Raw genomic sequence first — 18,332 nt, 5'->3', positions numbered from 1 at the left:
ACCAACATAATCAAGGAAGCATCTTCTGACTAGCATCGAAGAAATTGTTAGAGCAGCCTTAGGCCAACCTGCTATGCTTTCAAATGAAATGGGACTACAACTCCCAGAACTGTTTAGAATTCAATTGAAGAATTGAAGCTGACTTCTTCAGCTTCAACCTCAATAATACACGGGCAAACAGTTGATACAAACTCAAGGTAAACCGCTCCAAACTCGATTGCAGAAAATACACTTCAACAACAGAGTGGTCAATACGTGACTCCATTGTTACATCCTCAAACCCCCACAGCTTTAAATTGTCTACCATGGACCTCACTCCATTCCTAAGAGGTCCGTAAAGGGGGTGTGCATAAGACCACCAGCGTGCCTACCGTCCCTGTCCTACTGTTCCCATTCATTTGTATTCATTTATTTCGTTCATATCCATGTTTATAATTATACCTGCTTTCTTGTACATGATTTGACAAACTAATAAATACAAACACAAAGAGAATTTCCAAAGAGGCCCGAAAGAATTTGGAGAGTTGCATAACTGTATCCACCATTTGGAAAAAAGTGAGCTAGAATGCATGGGATTTTTCATGGGGGGGGGGAGTGGTGGCAGGGGAAAATGAGATATAAAAACTGCATATATTTAAGGAATAACTTTCACTGAATTAAAGACATGGAGAGAAAGAGTGTGTGAGAGCAGACAGATGACAGACAGGTAGACATAGAGATAGCTAGATAACTGAATATTCTTCACAGCTCTTTAAATATTAAATGGATGTGAATCTAATTAGTAGTTCAAGGAAAAAAATCAGGAAAATTTCAAGGCTGTAGGCTCAACGGGGATTTTTTTTTAATCCTAGAAGACAATGGCAGACATTTCCATAAGAAGCAAGCTAAAGAAGGAAACAGAAGAGAGCGAAAGAGTAGAAGAGAGAGAAGGAGTGGAAAGAGGAGAGAGGAGAAGGAGAGAGGAAGGGGAAGTAGAGAAGAGAGGGATGATAGAGGGAAGAAAGGATGTAGGGAAGAGGAGAGAGGGAGAGGAGATAGGGCGGAGGTGAAATAGGATATAATATGGTGTATGGAAAGCAGAAGAGCAAACAACAGTTGTTGTGGTTTGATGGTAAGAGGAATTGATATAATATTGGATAATATGAAATAGTGATTGTTAAGATGCAATGGTATACTTGTGGTTACATGTATGAAAATAAAAAAAAGGGCCATAATTCTGAAGGCGCCTGGATATTCTACTTTTTATGATACATCCATATCTACTCAAGACTATTTATATATACATACATACATACATACATACATACATACATACATACACACACACACAAATGTGCACACATGTGGGTGCGTGCGCACACACAATTTAACCTGGTGAGAAAACAAGAAAGACTCTCTTAATGCTACCTATATGAGTAATTAGAAATGGATTAGTAATGAGAGTTCAGGATAGAAAATGGCATTTCCAGGAATGTTGCAATTTGCTTTGCAGAACACCCAAAAGATGAATCTTGACCCTCAAATCCATCACTCACTTTTCCTCCAATTATCACAGTCCGGGGCACAAATGGCTTTGTTGGATCTCGTTTAATGCCTGCAATGGAGAAAGAGCAGAGAACCTAAGCTTGACTTCTGTCCAGGCATAAAGTAGTCATATTTGCCTCTTCCAGCCCCCATCTCTCTTTGCTTCCCTTGAGTTGCTTTCTTTGAGGCCCATCATGTCAGCTCAGCTCTTTCTTGAACAACTGCAGCCAATTTGGCTTCCTTTGCCCTTTCTTGCCATGACGTTCCCAACTTTGAAGGTGCTGATGGATACCTCTGGAATTCTCAGACAATCTTATGAACATTTTCTTCAAGTATCGTGGCTGCCATTCTGCTAACCACGTATCACAAGCTGATAGCCTGACATTACTAATGAGGGAGGGGAGATTGGAATATAGGGCGGAATCAGGGTGGGGGGAATGGGAACCAAGCTGTGCCAGCCCGTGGTGTGTCAACCCAAGGTCAACCATCAGAAGACAGAGCTGGAAAACCATAAATGTAGGGTCCATTACCCAAACAATATGAAGTCACCCAACTGGACATTGACTGATGGTGTTTTGTTCAGCAGATGCATTCTCAGTGTGCCGAGAGAGAGAAATACCTGCCTCTACCTAGGATCGAACTCACAGGCTCCTGATTGGGAGACTAGGCCACCGCACCACTGTTTTGTTTCAGATTGTAATTCTTTAAACATTATTAGGCATTTTTGTTTACCATTTGATTCTATTTTAAAGCAGTGTTGTTGCATTTATGCAAGCAGAGAAACCTAAAAAACAGACAACTCTGTTTGCTGTGTGCCAGGCTCAACTTTACTCACGGTTGTACATGGTGATCACATGCAGGCAATTCATGAGCTGCCGCTTGTATTCATGAATTCTCTTGACTTGCACGTCAAACATGGAAGCTGGGTTGATCTTCACTTTATATTCCTGCTCCAGTTGCTGGGCAAATTTGACTTTGTTTTCCTGTGAAGAGAAAGGGAGGTATGACCACTTGTTTGGTTTCGTAACCAAGTGAAAAGAAGACAGAACCAGCCAAAAATCTTTTTTGCTCGAGGTGTTACTTTCAATTCTATTTGCAAAGATTGACTAGGTTGGCAATGGAACAAGTTCTTCTAGTCAGCTTTCTTGCATCCCCAATAAAAATTGACTTATTTTCTTTTAGCTAAGGACATGTCTTTGAAACACTACTTCCATTTTGTAGTAGCCCACCATTGAGGGAAGATGAAGTAGTCCAAGGTACTACAGCTTGAGCATAACATTTTCTCCAGGAAAATGGAGGAAAACCTCCTATATGGACATTCTAGGTTGCATGCAGGAAACATTTTTGGAGTTTGAGTTGGCTTTCAATTTGGTCTATTGCAGGCTACTTCCTCCCATCTAGTCACTGGGCTGTGAGCCCCATAGCCACTTGTACTTCACCTATAGAGAATGTAGAAACTTACCCAACAATTATTTTCCTGTTTGCATATATGCATGTTGTTGTAACCTGCTCACACCAACATACTTTGGTAAAAAGTGTATTGTACTTTGTGAAAGACCAAATTTGAGTCTTCCCTGAGGTTTGTATTCCCTCTGGTAAGCAGAAATATGACAAGATTTGCTCAAAAGTGCCTCTTACGATGGCCCTTATCAGTTCACTCCAAAGCTTTTCTGAAAGTCTTATTGTATTGCAGTCTTCCAAAACCTGGTACTCTCCAGATTGACTGCCAAGGAACTGTCAACGTATTGTATTTTTTGGAGTATAAGATGCGCCTGAGTATAAGACGCACCAATGCAAATTTTAAAAAAAGTTTTTGCACTCTGCAGACCTCCCCAAAACAGCCCATTTTCCGCGAAAATGGGCCATTTTTTTGTCAAAAAAAGGGCATGCATACATCACAAATTATCTGTTTTAGCCTAATGCTAAAACAGCCTCATGCTAAAGCATGATAAAAATGCTGTTCTATATTTGTCACTTGAATGTTCTTGAATTTGCCATATATAAACAAAATGCAATGAAAGATGATCTGTAAAGCACTTTGGAGATAGAAAATTCTTTGAAAAGGGGAAATTCCCACTCTCCCTTTCATTCCCCTTACCTGCTTGACTTTGGCCACCTCTCTGATGAAAACATCATCATTCACAAACCGATGCAGCTTTGTTAGCTGACTCAAATCTTTCACGTATTCCTCCCCTATTTTCTGTAGAAAGAAGAAAGAGATTTCACACATTCATCATCTCAAAAGATGGAAATCTTGAAGAATCCAGAGCCATCCCATTGTCATCGCCCACGGATACTCATTGTGGCACCTACTGCTTCTGAGTCTATTGATCTCTCAAAGATACTTTAGGCTCAATATATGTGGCTCAGGGTTGAACTGGGAAGTCCTTCATTCTCTCTGAGGTTACTTTCATTACCCAACAGCAGAGGTGGGTTCCTACCGGTTCGGACCGGTTTGGCTGAATAGGTAGTAACTCGGCCGAACACAAGACCATACCGGTTCTATCCTGGGTGCCGCCATCTTTATTTTCTGTTCTGCGCATGCACAGGACAATATTCAGTGAAAAAATGTAATTTACCCCCTTTTTAAATGGTGTGTGCATGCCAGTCCCAAAGATGGGCCGTTTTTCATAAAAACGGAGGTGATTTTGCCTTTCTCCAGCCTCCAGAAGCACTCTTAGAGCCAAGGTGGCGCAGTGGTTAAATGCAGCACTGCAGGCTACTTCAGCTGACTGTAGTTCTACAGTTCAGCTGTTCAAATCTCACCGGCTCAGGGTTGACTCAGCCTTCCATCCTTCCGAGGTGGGTAAAATGAGGACCCGGATTGTTGGGGGCGATATGCTGACTCTGTAAACCGCTTAGAGAGGGCTGAAAGCCCTATGAAGCGGTATATAAGTCTAACTGCTATTGCTATTGCTACTCTGCAGGCTTCAGCAATGCTGGGGTAAGGCAAAAATGCCTCCGTTTTTGTGAAAAACTGCCCATTTTCCACCCCTTCCCAACAAGTAACGTTATCAATGCCTGGATGATGGAGGATGATGTTACCTAATTGGGTAATGAAATGTCTGCAAAAAAGCAACCAAACTCGGAGAGTGCTAACCATCTTTCCTTTTATTATTCAACAGGTTCTGCAGGTTGCGAAATCGTATCAAGACCTACATAGGCTGTCCCAAAGGTGCTTCTTCGCTCAAAGATAAAAGACAGAGATAATTCTTTCGAAGACAGCAAAGTCCACATTCTGGACAGATAGGACCACTGGTTTGAAAGAGGGATCAAAGAGGCCATCTACATTAAGATTGAACAGCCCTCTCTCAACAGAGGGGGAGGGATAGGACTACCTATCTCCTGCTTATAACCACAGTCCCTTCAGCAGTTCCAAGAAGGTTCCACACCCATTTGCACCATTCAGGGGACCCTGAGGGCACAGATAAACCTCCAAGTGGCTTCAACGGCTCTCAGAGTGCGAACAATCAGATCACTGCAATCCTTCCATCCTCCACCATTGAGTCAAAATTGAAGAAGCTTCTTGGATGAGAAACGAAACTTCTTCAAGGAAAAATAAAGTCCAGTTGCCTTTTGAAAAAGCACCTTTGGGACAACCATGACTTGTATGACTGAGAATCTCCATAGACGCCTGTTGTGGCCCAGCAGGAGCCATTGGAGCTGTCACCAGACTCCGGCAGCGAGGGGCCCTATGAGTCGGCTCTGGAGGATGTGGAGGACCCTGGACAGGGTTCCGACTCCGAGCAGGGCACAGAGAGGCTGGTTGGCCACCAGGAGGCGCCTGAGCCTTGGACCAGTGTGGAGGAGACAAGGGAGTGTGATCCGGACGCCAGTAGTGAATTGTTCCTGGATGCCCGGCACCGAAGAGCTAATAGGTGTCAGGAACAGTTGTGCAAGTACAGGAAGTAATTGTACTCAGCTGGTGGTCATTAGGCTCCTCTCCAGACTATAAAAAGACTGCTTGTGCACACGCCCCTCTTGCAGAAGTCAACGCAGGAACTAATGTCAGAGAACATTATTGTGAGCTTGGTAGACTGGATTGCTGCCACGGCTTATCTGTATTGGATTGCTGCCAAGGCTTATCTGTACCGGTTTGCTGCCAAGGACCTGTCTGTCTGTTAATTAAATGCCATAACTTATCTTTGGCTCGGAGTGTGTGTTGGTATGGGACGAGGGGGGTCAGAACAGACGCCTACAAAGACTATTTAACCAGAATGAGAGCAGATGAGTAGAAGAAGCAGAAGCCAATATCCTGCTTACAAAGTGTTTTCAGAGCTTTGAAAGGAGATGGAAACTGCCTGATTATACATCAGGAATTTTTTTTAAAAAAAACCCAATGATTTAAAAAGCACATACAAATTATTACAATAATTATTTTCGCTACACAGAAAACTGAATGTTTTTGGTTTTTTTACCTCCGCAATTAATTCTGCCAGTCCTGGGTTGCAAAGCAGGAGCCAACGCCGAGGGGTGATCCCATTTGTTTTATTCTGAAATTTTTCTGGCTCCACCTCTGCAAAGTCCTTGAACCTGAAAGAAAAACAAGGAAGTTGTTCATGGAAAACCCTCAAGATAGAGTAGTTAAACATATTGTTGACAAAAAACATGGGCCATCCAATCTTTTAAATTTTCAATTAATACCAGTTGCATAATTACTCTGCACTTTTATTTATAAACTTATTTTTTGCATAAATAAATTGAAAGGTGACAGCAAGGCTGGAAGCAATATCATCAGGTTTTTTAAAATGTATTTATGTTATACGTAGTACAAAATTATTTCACAAACCATTACTGTATTGATGATTTATTTGCTCCCATAAGATTTACATTCACATGATCTGCTTGATTAGGTCATTTAAAACAGTGGTCTCCAACCTTGGCAACTTTAAGACCTGTGAACAAAGCTGGCTGAGGAACTCTGGGAGTTGAAGTCCACAAGTCTTAAAGTTGCCAAGGTTGGAGACCACCGATTTAAAGAACTGGCAGATTTAATGGAAGTACTTGCACAGAGTCTTAGTTTTTAACCTTGAATAGAATACGATTCAGCATGTTGTAGTTACTCTGAAAATGGGTTAATTCAGTAACTATGTAAAATATGTTGAATATCCTGTTCATTACAGAAGAACAAAAGAGGCCCACATCTGAATCATAATATTTAGCATAAATGCTTAAAATTAAAATTATTCATGCGGGCGTTTAATTGTGGCACTCCCTGCAAGCTTGAAAATGAAGGTGTCAAAACACTAGAGATGAGGTAACTTTGGGGAAATTTGTCCTGCAATCTGTCACCAAAGAATGCATATGGCAACACGAAGTTTGGGAGGGCAGAAAATTATCGAAGCAACAGACAAAATTATATATTAGCACAAACTCAGGGGCACCCAGAGTTCAGCTCTAAACCTCAAAATTGATCCCAAAGTAGAAACATTCAGAAGTCTAAATCAAATCAAAAACTTTTCTGTTGGCAAAAGTAAAAGGAAATTGTCCCAGGTTGCTGTACACAAACAAAATACACACCACTACTCACACTTGAGATTTGACGATATCGGAATGAATCTTTGCGACTCCATTCACAGCGTGAGAGCCAACAATGCAAAGGTGGGCCATGTTAATACGCTTGACCCCTTCCTCTTCAATCAAGGACATCCTCCTGAGGCGGTCAACATCCGTTGGAAACAGGGCTCTGATTTTCTGAGTATGTGTGAAGGTGAAAAGCAACATCAATTAATCCCATTCAAGTGCATTCCCAACTATCCAGTTCAGTCTGGATTTTAGCAAGAGAGCATGCTTGGACTAACCACATTTTAAAAGCAAATGCTGTACAATTGGCATAACTTTTTTTCCCAGTTCAATATGGCTACCTGAACAGAGACTTCTTGACTGAATCAAAAGCTCAACAGCTTTTCCAACTTGAAACGGATCAGTTTTCACAAAACCGTTCCTTTATATTTTCTTAAATTCATCCAGAAAATTAAGAGCCATCAGAGAAGGTTTAATGAAACCCTACTTACATCCAAATGTCTTTGATTGATTTCATAGATAATCTGCAAGTGCCTTGGAAGCAGCTTCTCCACCAGCTCGACTGGCCAACGTTCAAGAGCTTCAGGGAGAACGGTGTGGTTTGTATAAGCAAAGGTCTTTGTAGTGATATCCCAGGCCTTGTATTTTTGAAGAGAAAGACAATAAGGCAAACTGAGAAAAACAATTTGTGTGATCATTCTTGTGCATCCTCTCCCAACTCCTCCTCCTAAGCCATGTACTTTGTATCTGAGGATATAGTTTTCTTACCAGAATGCAGAAATCTTACATTACATTTGTTACTATTGAGAATTGTGCATATTATTAGTTATCAAGATTCTTCTCAACCCACAGCCTATTTTCTGGAGTGTCAGCCCCACCCTCCCAGCTTTTTGTTCTTTGCAAATGTGATAAGCATCACTTCTATCTTCTTGTTTAAATCATATTGATAATGTTGAACATAACTAAATCCAGGGCAGAATCTTGGAATACCTTACTACACACTTCCTTGAATATAGACATATAGATCCATATAGTTCGATCAACTAAATCTATATTGGAACAAGACCATCCATTCCACATTATTCCATTTTATCATGAAGGTGGCTTTATCAATTGCCTTATTTATTTATTCATTCTATTTCTATAGCCGCCCATCTCAGCCAAGTGACTCTGGATGACTTACAATTCTGAAACTATAAAACAGTCCAAACTATTGAAAACAACCACAATGAAAACACCCAAACAGTACATCCACGGCATTCCCCATTTCAGGTGAGAGTAATGCTGGAAGCTGGGAGTTAACTAGAACAGGTATCTGAGGGTATTAGTACAGCGAATTAGTACCCCTATTCCCCAAATTTTGAGATCTAAGACAATGACTGCATGATTCAGTTTACACAATATGCTAGACTAGGTCAAAATGAGGTTTAACCTGTTGCATGAACCATGCCATCAAATTAAGCATTTTATTTGTTTGGGCATTGCACAGCACCTTATTTTTTTAGATTTAGGGTTCAGCATATTTTGTAAACCAACTTGTGTTTGTCTGAAAACTGGAAATAGGAAGCAAAAGAAGACTTGGAGCCATGGCACAGAAACTACAGAATCAGGGGCCTGGAAAACAGAGTGAAGGTCTTGCAAACCCTAGAAGCACAGCTGACAACAGAAAAGTGGTCCCAACCTTGGACCAGGGCAGCTTCTCTATATCCAAGAAGACGCGCATCAACTCAGGAATAGCCATGGAAGGATGTGTATCATTCAGCTGGATTGCAACCTATTGAAAACCAAGAAATGAAATATGTTTAAAAAACGCAGAGAGAAAAGTTTAAGCAGGAACATGGAATCGAATCTATCAGCTAAAAGTTAAGTCAAGCTAGAGAAAGCAATGCATTTTACCTGGTTACATGCCACCATTATTACTATCCCACATCTCCCAGAGCAGGGTTGTCAAACTCAAGGCCTGGGGGCCAAATCCGGCCCATGAAGTGCTTCGATCTGGCCTGTGGGGATATCTTGGAAACAGCAAAGGATTGACCCGCAGTTCCTGCCAGCAAAACGGGGCTTGGGTGGCTGTGATAGCCTCCTGCAATCCTCTGCCAGCGCTTGGGCCACCACAGGCCAATGTTCCCTCTATTTTTTGTGTGTGTATGTGTGTGTGCGGAAAAGTATAGTGTTTGAGCGGCACATTTTCATGCCTGAGCACCTGAATTTTTTTTAGCCATAATTTCCATCAGAGCAGATGTTGGGGAGGGGGGCAAGGAGGAAAAGGGAGGGGGAGGGAAAGAAAAGGAAATGGGAAAGAAGAAAAGGAAAGGAAAAAGGAAAGGAAAAGAGAAAGGAAAGGAAAAAGGAAAGGAAATGGAAAAGAAGGAAAGGAAAAAGGAAAGGAAATGGGAAAGAAGAAAGGAAAGGATGAAGAAGGGAGGGAAAGGGAAGGGAAAAGAAAAAGGGGAAAAGGAAATAAGGAACGGAAAAGAGAAAGGAAAGGAAAAGAGAAAGGAAAGGAGAAAGGAAAGGAAATGGAAAAGAAGGAAAGGACAAAGGAAAGGAAATTGGAAAGAAGAAAGGAAAGGATGAAGAAGGGAGGGAAAGGGAAGGGAAAAGAAAAAGGGGAAAAGGAAATAAGGAACGGAAAAGAGAAAGGAAAGGAAAAGAGAAAGGAAAGGAGAAAGGAAAGGAAATGGAAAAGAAGGAAAGGAAAAAGGAAAGGAAAAGGAAAGGAAGATAGAATAAAGACAGAAAGGGAAAGGAAAGAGTGGAAAGGATTGGTACTGCTCAAAAATCAAGTCTCAAGATCCCATGGACCCCTTTGACTCAGGCAGTCCAATTCCACGCTGGTTCCTGCTCTGCGCAAAGCGAAGGGATCACAGAAAGAATGCCCAGTCCAGAACGGGACTTCAGACAACGCAATGCCTGAGAAACTCCAGATGTGCAGAGAAATGGCCCTCTATGAAATCGAGTTTGATACCCCTGTCCCAGAGGAACATCTTAATAAAAAGGTTATTGGGCAAAAGCCCCGATTAAACTTCATAAGTAATCAAACTATTCTCAGTTTACTTTTGTTTTATTTGTTAGATTCAAAATTCCCTTTCCTCTAGGACTTAAGGTGGCCCACTTAACACTCCCATCTCCAATATTATCCCCAGAACAAACCTGTGAGATTGAGTAGAGCGACAGTATCTGGTCAACATCACCCAAAGAGCTTCTAAAGCTGAGTGAGTCTAGATAGGATCATGGGTCTTCCTGGTCCTAGCTTAATACTTTCTGACTTCATCCCACTGGTTTTCTACACCCAAGATAGTATCCCACTTCACTACCAAGTTCTGCCTGCCAGATCATGACATGCCTCAACCCAATCCCCCCCCCACCCCCCCACCCCCAGATATATCACTCCAAATGCAATGACCTGGTCTGGGAAGGAATCAAAAGCAGTCCGGACACTTTCAGTAGTCCCAAACTTGGAGGCTTTGTACCGTCGGATAATGTCTTGTAAGGTGGCAGCTACCACAAAGTATTCCTGCTTCAGACGCAGCTCCTTGCCTTCAAAAAACTATCAGATGAAGAAAGAATATCAGGATGGTAAGAAAAATGCAAAGTGAGTCTGAGGAGGATCAGACCATTAACTGTATTTATGACTATCACAACAAAGAAATGCCTGACTGCATGCTACATTTTCTTAAATTGCCATTGCCCTTCTTGGTTCCTATGACATTTATCAGCAGATAAGAAAAGCAGTTTGAGCATAGTCAAAACCCTCAAATTTAGTTTTAGCTACAAGGAGAAGGAGAGGCTTGAAGAAAAGGTGACATTATCTTTTTGATTTCAGTAATTTCCCTCTCCCTTGCAGTGAGCCAGCATGAGGTTGCCTCCTTCATCCAATGATGAGCCTGTGCGCAGCTATAAGCAAATCAAATCTTTATTACAATCACAGATCGGCATACAGCTGCAGACAAAAACTGGGAGGGGTTGATTCAGAGGTGGGTTCCTACCAGTTCAGCTGAACCAGTAGTGGTTTTGCGGCCTGGGTCGCTGGAACCGGCAGCCACCCAGGCCTGCCACCCTCCCGAACCATTTCTCCTACGGGGCCGCCATCTTGATTTTTGGTTCTGCGCATGTGCAGAAAAATTGTAATTGCACAAAATTATTATTTTTTCTTTTTTAAACATTTTCTGCATGCACAGACCTATTTTGGGGCAAATGTGCACAAAATGCGAGCAAAGCGAGCATGTGTGTACAGCTTTTTTGCACGCACCGAATTGGTAGTAATGCCGGGAGCAACCCACCCCTGGATTGATTGGGGTACTTGTCCCTCTAATGTGTCCTGACCTATGGACCAGACAATAGATGCCAACTCTGATATCTCATCAGTACCATTTCATTTCTCTAAGTCTTTCAATTTTCAAAAGGAGGTACAGGTAGTCCTTAACTTACAACTGTTCATTTAACATCAATTCAAAGTTACAACAACCTCAGAAAAAAATATTTACAACCTGTCCTCGTCCTTAGGATGTTTGTGCAACCCAATAGTCACGTGATGCAGGTGCTCACATTATGACTAGTTGAGGCATCCTACAATCATTTGTAATCTTCCCAGCCAGTTTTTGATGGTCAGTTGGGGAACTGGGATTCACTTAACTGTGTGATTCATTTAATGACTGCAGTAAAAATGATCATGAAATTGGGTCTGGTCACATGATGACTTGCTTAACAATCACATCGCTTAGCAATTGAAAATCTTGTCCCAATTGTCATTGAGGACAAAGTCGAGAATAATAACTTAAGAAGAGAGTTAGATAAATTACGGTGGGAAAGGGGGTCAATCAATGGCTCTTTGTTATTACGGGAACAATAGAAATATTGTAAATCTTTAAATGCCAGGGCTAAAAGGCAACTGCCTGAGTCTGCATCTTCCTGGAGACCTTTGATTAGTCCTTAGGAAGGGATTGGAAGGTTGGCATGGACAGCCCATTGGTTGGATCCATCCATGCCGTTACAGTTGTAGTAACTTCATTTAATGTTGCAATGACTTCATTTAATGAAGAGCCATGGTGGCGCAGTGGTTAGAATGCAGTACTGCAGGCTACTTCTGCTGACTGCGGATTGCCAGAAGTTCGGCAGTTCGATTCTCACCGGCTCAAGGTTGACTTGGCCTTCCATCCTCCCGAGGTCGATAAAATGAGGACCCAGATTGTTGGGGGCAATATGCTGACTCTGTAAAACCACTTAAAGTGGGCTGTAAGGCCCCGTAAAGTGGTATATAAGTCTAAGTACAATTGCTATTAACCCTCTCAACCTGAAATACTGCACAGACTGGGAGTATGCAGCAACCCATCATACAGCATCTAGAAACCTTGTTGTTTAACCAGTTGTTTGAGTCTTGATGATTTTATAGGCAACTGCTCTCTGTTCTATCCTGTCAAGCACAGCTTCTTTCAGTTGTTGGATGTTCATCTGTGTATCAGTTTTGATGTTGTCTAGCCAGCATGTTCTTCGCTTGCCCCTTCTTGTTGAGTTATTGCTATAAAGCGTTTTGGTGGGATTATTTTTTTACAGGTCAGTTCACCATGGCTTTCTCTAACCCTCCCCATATATCCAAGCTTGAAGCCGGCATGTGGTTGATGAAGGGTCGAAACATTACTTTTGGTTACTTTTATCTGATTAGATTATTTTAATTTAAGTTCTCAGTGTTGGAAAAAGCCTGGTTAATAATCACAGAAATCAGCATATTTTCTAGTGGTTAGCAGCAGAGTCTGTGTGCAAAATAGGCTAATAAGTAGAAAAATTCACACAGTTAACATATGCCAGAGATTTCAGCTTTGCTTTGCAAGGAATTGTATGCTTTTTTAGTATAAATTGTTGTAGACGCCTTATGAATGTAACTGGTAATTTTGCATAACTCCCGCTGTGTTTCAACTTCCTCTTTATACAGTGAGATAAACTGTGGTTCTGTTGTGGGCTTGTTAGGGGAAGTGTTTCAACACTTCCTCTAACAAGTGTTCAACTTCTACATGAAAACTGTTGATCCATCAGTTTGGAGTCAGAGATCATCTATAGGCTGATGAATACCCAGTTGTACAACTTGATTCTAGGGTCACCAACGATGCTGTCAAAGTCCAGACCCAATGCCTGGAGCTGGTGGCAGGTCTGGATGGGGAGGGACAGACTCAGGCTTAATCCTAAGAAGACCAGATGTCTTCGTTTGTCCTCTGGATCTTCTATATTTCATTATCAACAGAGTAGCATTACTCCATGTGAGACTGATGCACAATCTGAGGGGTTCCCTTGGATCAAAACACAGATGGCAGCTGTGGCCAGGAGGGTCTTTTGTGCGGCTTTATCAAGTGTTTGATAGGTGACCATTCCTGGACTGGGAGGATCTTCAGACCATCACTCATGCCTTGGCTACCTCTTAATTGGGTTACCTTAAGGGCTGCCCTTGAAGACCACTCAGAAGCTACAGCTGAGCCAAAATGCAGTGGGGTGGGCTCTGATGGGTGTGTCACATGACACCATTGTTTCACAAGTACATGATTTCCTAGTTGGCTTCTGGGGTAATTCAAGGTGTGGAATATCATCTAAAACCCCCCACAAGTGTGCATTTTAACTTAGTTACTTGATGGAGCACTTGTTTCCATATGTTTCTGCTCATCGGGTCAGGGTCGGTAGAGCATGTATGCTTCCTGTCCCACCTATCAATCAATGTCATCTGGTGGGACCTAGGAAGCATTTCTTTACAGGGGTGGTTTCTGGTCTCTGAAATGATCTCCCCCTGGATATTCATACCTCTCCCAACCTTCTGACCAGGGGTGGGATTCAGCCGGTTCGGACCAGTTCGGGTGAACTGGATGCTAATTTTGCATTCAGTTTGCCTAACCGGTTGTTGCAAGAACTGGCTGGCCCTGCCCTACCGCTCCCAGGAGTCTCCACGCAGCCCATTCATGCCAGTTAAGTACAGTATCCACACAGATGCTCTGGGAGGGTGAAAAACGAGCCTACCAGAAGTTCTGAAAACGAGTCCATTTGTGGCCTCCGGAGGGTCTCTGGAGCCTGGGGGAGCCGTTTTCGCCCTCCTGGAGGCTCAAAGAAAGCCTTTGGAGTCTTCGGATGGTGAAAACTCCCCCCCTGTCGTGAGAAGGCCAGGTAGCCCCCCCCCATGGCCATGCCCCCCCAGCAACCAGGTAGAGAACTGGTTGCTAAAAATTTTCAATCCCACTTTTCCTAGACTGTTTAAGTCCTGGTTGATTTCCCAGGCCCTGTGTTAGAAGGAGGATAGACCGTGTTTAGTTGGTTATGGGCTTGATGACTTAAGACAATCAGCTCTGCAACACATGCAAAAAAGGCAACTTGCTACCATGTTTGGTTCTGAATGATTAGCACGGTGCCCACATAAAAAGTAAACGGGTCACCGCCCCCATTTCTTTCGCTCCCTCCCACCCACCAGCAGATAACACTTCACAGGGCTTGGAACTTACGTTATCGTTTGGATAGAGGACGCGGGAAATGTTCTCCGCCAAGTTTCTGTCCAACACCGCTTGAATGTAATCACCAACATTAACTGCACAGGGAAATTGAAATAAAACATGCATGGCTGTTCAGTATCAGTGGGGGTGGAGAATGGAGAGTTGAAAAAAAAAACTATTTTTCCCCTATCTACTTAGCACAGAATTATTTTAGGAATGTTCAGGGCTGCTTCTTCCCAAAATGAGGCGTATGCTTAACTTTTAAAAGTAAACTTGCTATGTGAACTATCAAGCTTCCTTTCAGCTCTTCAAAAGGAGCCCTGTATCCCAGATCTCCTCAACCTGGTGATCTTGAGTTATGTGGGGACTATGACTTCCAAAACTTTCAGGCATTAGTCATACAGATTGGAAATTTGAATGTCCAGGTTGGGAAAACCTGCTCTATTTTTTTTTCAGTCTTCCCTTACCAGAAGTGTTAATCCATCAGAGGAAGGAAATGGAAGGGACTGTCTCTTCCTCCTCTCTTCCTTTCCTCTCTTCCTGAGGCTATTAAGATTAGTGCAGTGATGGCAAACCTATGGCACATGTGCCACAGGTGGCACATGGAGCCATTTGTCAGGGCACGCAAGGCCCTGTCAGCTGGCCAGCGTGCATGCGCGCACTGGCCAGCTGAGTTCAGCCTTTTTTAAAGCCATTTTTTGCCCTTCCCAGGCTCCAGAGGCTTTATAGGAGCCTGGGAAGAATGAAAAGAGCACCCCCAGAGGCCCTCTGGAGGCTTCTGAAGCCCCCGGAGTGCAAAAAAACGGCCCTATGGGTAAACCGGAAGTTTGGGAGCGGACTTCCGGTTTGCTCGGACGTTCGTTTTGACTTCTCCGAAGGCTTCAGGGAAGCCTCCTGAAGGTCCCTGAAGCCTCCAGAGGGCTTCCAGGGGGGGGGGCAGAGGAGGCTGTTTTTGCCCTCCCCCTCTGGAGTCTGGGGAGGGTGAAAAAAAGCATGCAAAAATGGGGGGGGGAGTGCCTGTAGTGCGCACATGCGCACTGGGTGTGTGTCGTGCATTGCATTATGAGTGTGGCACGCCTGCACATGACCCCCCCTATGTTCCCCCCACTTATGGCACGCGAGCCAAAAAAAGGTTCGCCATCGCTGGACTAGTGTTTCCCAACTTCAGCCATTTTAAGATGCGTGAACTTGCACTCCCAGAATACCCTAGCCAGCATTCCTGGCTAGGGTATTCTGGGAGTTGAAGTCCACATATCTTAAAATGGCTACGATTGGGAAACACTTTATTAGACCTTCCTTTGTCTTCAGCTTTCTCATGAATCCCTAGACCTCAAGATAATGCTTTGGAGATGTTTCCTAAGGGCGCTTTGCAAGGAGCAGCTACTCTACTGCATTTCAGGCAAGGCGGAGAGAGCTGTGGCCCTCCAACTGTTATTAAAAACCAATTCCCAGCATCTTTGACACTGTGCAGTGGCTGCTGGGAACTGTAGTTCAGCTGCATGAGGACCACAGGTTTCCTATCCCTGGTTCCAGGGATGTTTTCTTCTCTCCTATGCATCCATGTATCTAATTGTTTCATAATTACTTTCTTAGCAACATTGCTAAAGGCAGAAAATAGCCACATCTTGGGAAAAGAAAAAAACACTGACAAGAGGATTAGGAGGGAGAAAAATAAACCTCTTTCCCCATTATTAGTCTTTACACTTGTTTGCAAAAGAGGAACTCAGAATTCTGTTTTTCACAACTATCAGCAGTTTAGAAAAATGTTATATCCTTCCCCAAATCCCTGACACTCTCCAATCTGTATTTGAGTTTGAGAACTGCTGATCACACTAAGATAGGGGAGTCCAAACTTGGGAACTTTAAGACTTGTGGACTTCTGGGAGTTGAAGTCCACAAATCTTAAAATTCCCAAGTTTGGACACCCCTGTACTAGGAACTGCAGCCACACACTTCAGTGACTAGGTAAAGAAAGCCCTATTTCTTTATGGTAGATTATTATGGGCTATAATAATCTTCAGTTCTATCAATGCCAAGGTTCAATCTGTAATGAAGGCCACCATGGATGGGCCCATAATGACAGCACAAAGAAAATCCCTTCAAAATATAAAGCAATCATCTAAAGTATTTGTTTTTATAAAAATGCTGTAGACATGAGCTCTTCCATTCCTCCATCATTGTTTTCCAGAGGGGAAACTACCTTCAAACTTTGGGAGTGTGATCAAAGTGGGCCTTGGTGCCTTGCAAAACTAGGTCTGCCTACGCAGAGAGAGAGAACAATTTTCCTAACAATTCCTCCAAAAGCAAAGAATGAAGAAGAAATAATCCCACCATTGACAACACTTACAGTCACGGAGATTAAAGTCATTGGGCGCTCGAGCAGACCAGAGTCTCATTGTGTTAACCGTGTTGTTCATATAACCAGGAATAGGAGTATCATAGGGCAAAGCCAAAACAACCTAAAGACAGAGATTGCCCCAATTAGGTTAAAAATGGAATGTTATTCTAGAGAAACCCATTATAGTATTCGATGGTTTCTGTCAGGTGCGAAAAATAGGATCACACGTCAGTTCAGAAGATTTATTGCTCAAGCCTATACACAAGAATCTAGTCAACTAATAGTCAACACTAAATTGGAACCAGATAAGTGTTAACAGAATTCAAGGGGTGGAAGGAACTGGGCTTAGAATGTTTGCGGACACATAATGATTCTAGGCTGAGTCCTCTCTCTTTTCCTACAGTTCCTTCCAGTTATGTGTTGTGGCCCGCCAGCATAGCTGGCAGCAGATTTGGACAGTGAGGATGTTGGGGAAGAACATGGGCCAGTCCTGGAGTCTGGGAAAAGCTCTGATGAGGGCTGTGCGTCGGAGACAGAGATGAGGCCAGGGCCATCTGACAGTTATCAGCTGCCTTTGGAGTCAGACATCAGTGAGGCAGATGAACAGCTGGAGTATGTTCCCAGTGTGTGGATGCACAGCGTTACGAGACAAAGGGAACAGCTAAGGAACAAGGGTCAATTTAGGAGTAAGGCCACAGGTGAATGGCCCCTCCCATAGGGAATAAAAAAGGAGCAAAAGGGGAGGGGTGTTTGCAGGAGACAATTAGTTTATTCCTGCATTCTTGCCAAGTATTGCAGTGTCTGAAAGATATCGGCCTGGCACTCTCCAAGCCTGATAAAGGTCAGTAATTGTGAACTATCTTGAAAGACTGTGAGCTGGGAATTTGCTGGAGAGGAACTCACTGTAAATTAAATAAAAGGGTTTATCAGGACGAGGACTTGCTTTTGTACTGCTGGGGAAGCCTAGGTCAGAACATTATGGTTGCCTTGTGACTTCTGTGGTTGTGAGAATCACTATCTTACAGGATGCTCCTATGCTACAAAATATAATTGTCATTTCAATCTATATTTACCACCACAGCAAAAAAAAGCCAAAAAACAAAACAGGCACAGTTTATTTTAAGCCAGGGATCCCCACGTCCCTATTAGGAACCGGATTGCACAGCTAGAGGTGAGCGGTGGGCAAGCAACAAAGCTTCATCTGTATTTGCAGCCACTCCCCAGCGCTGGCATTACCACCTAAACTCCACCTCAGATCATCAGGCACTAGATTTGGAGTGCAAACCCTACTGTGTAAATTGGGCACGCGAGGGATCTAGGCTGCGTGCTCTTCCTTCCCCCCACTTGTCCATGGAAAAATTGTCTTCCAAAAAATTGGTCCCCCGTGGCAAAAAGAATGGAGACCACTGTTCTAAGATATGGATTTTAAACTGAAACTTAGGTTTTGTGATGCATTTAGATATTAATCTTATTTACACAAATAATTT

The 18,332-nt window shown here is 42.9% G+C and overlaps 1 protein-coding gene across 2 annotated transcripts in view; it reads right to left on the bottom strand.

The window, feature by feature from the left end:
• PYGL (glycogen phosphorylase L) overlaps positions 1-18,332 on the bottom strand; it is a 41,543-nt gene that overhangs the window by 8,397 nt on the left and 14,814 nt on the right. For both annotated transcript variants that reach the window (XM_087728632.1, XM_087728638.1), the window contains exons 7-16: positions 16,855-16,966; positions 14,520-14,602; positions 10,454-10,597; positions 8,729-8,821; positions 7,539-7,685; positions 7,055-7,218; positions 5,943-6,057; positions 3,623-3,724; positions 2,360-2,507; positions 1,536-1,594 (exon numbers count right to left, since the gene is read on the bottom strand). In XM_087728632.1, the coding sequence (XP_087584758.1) occupies positions 1,536-1,594; positions 2,360-2,507; positions 3,623-3,724; positions 5,943-6,057; positions 7,055-7,218; positions 7,539-7,685; positions 8,729-8,821; positions 10,454-10,597; positions 14,520-14,602; positions 16,855-16,966 (1,167 nt within the window). The remainder of the gene's footprint in view (positions 1-1,535; positions 1,595-2,359; positions 2,508-3,622; positions 3,725-5,942; positions 6,058-7,054; positions 7,219-7,538; positions 7,686-8,728; positions 8,822-10,453; positions 10,598-14,519; positions 14,603-16,854; positions 16,967-18,332) is intronic.

The sequence above is a fragment of the Thamnophis sirtalis genome, unplaced genomic scaffold (assembly GCF_051295495.1).
Source record: "Thamnophis sirtalis isolate CommonGarterSnake01/CBP01778 unplaced genomic scaffold, rThaSir2_p1.2 scaffold_1, whole genome shotgun sequence".
Lineage (NCBI taxonomy): Eukaryota > Metazoa > Chordata > Lepidosauria > Squamata > Natricidae > Thamnophis > Thamnophis sirtalis.
This window is presented reverse-complemented; position numbering and strand designations above follow the sequence as displayed.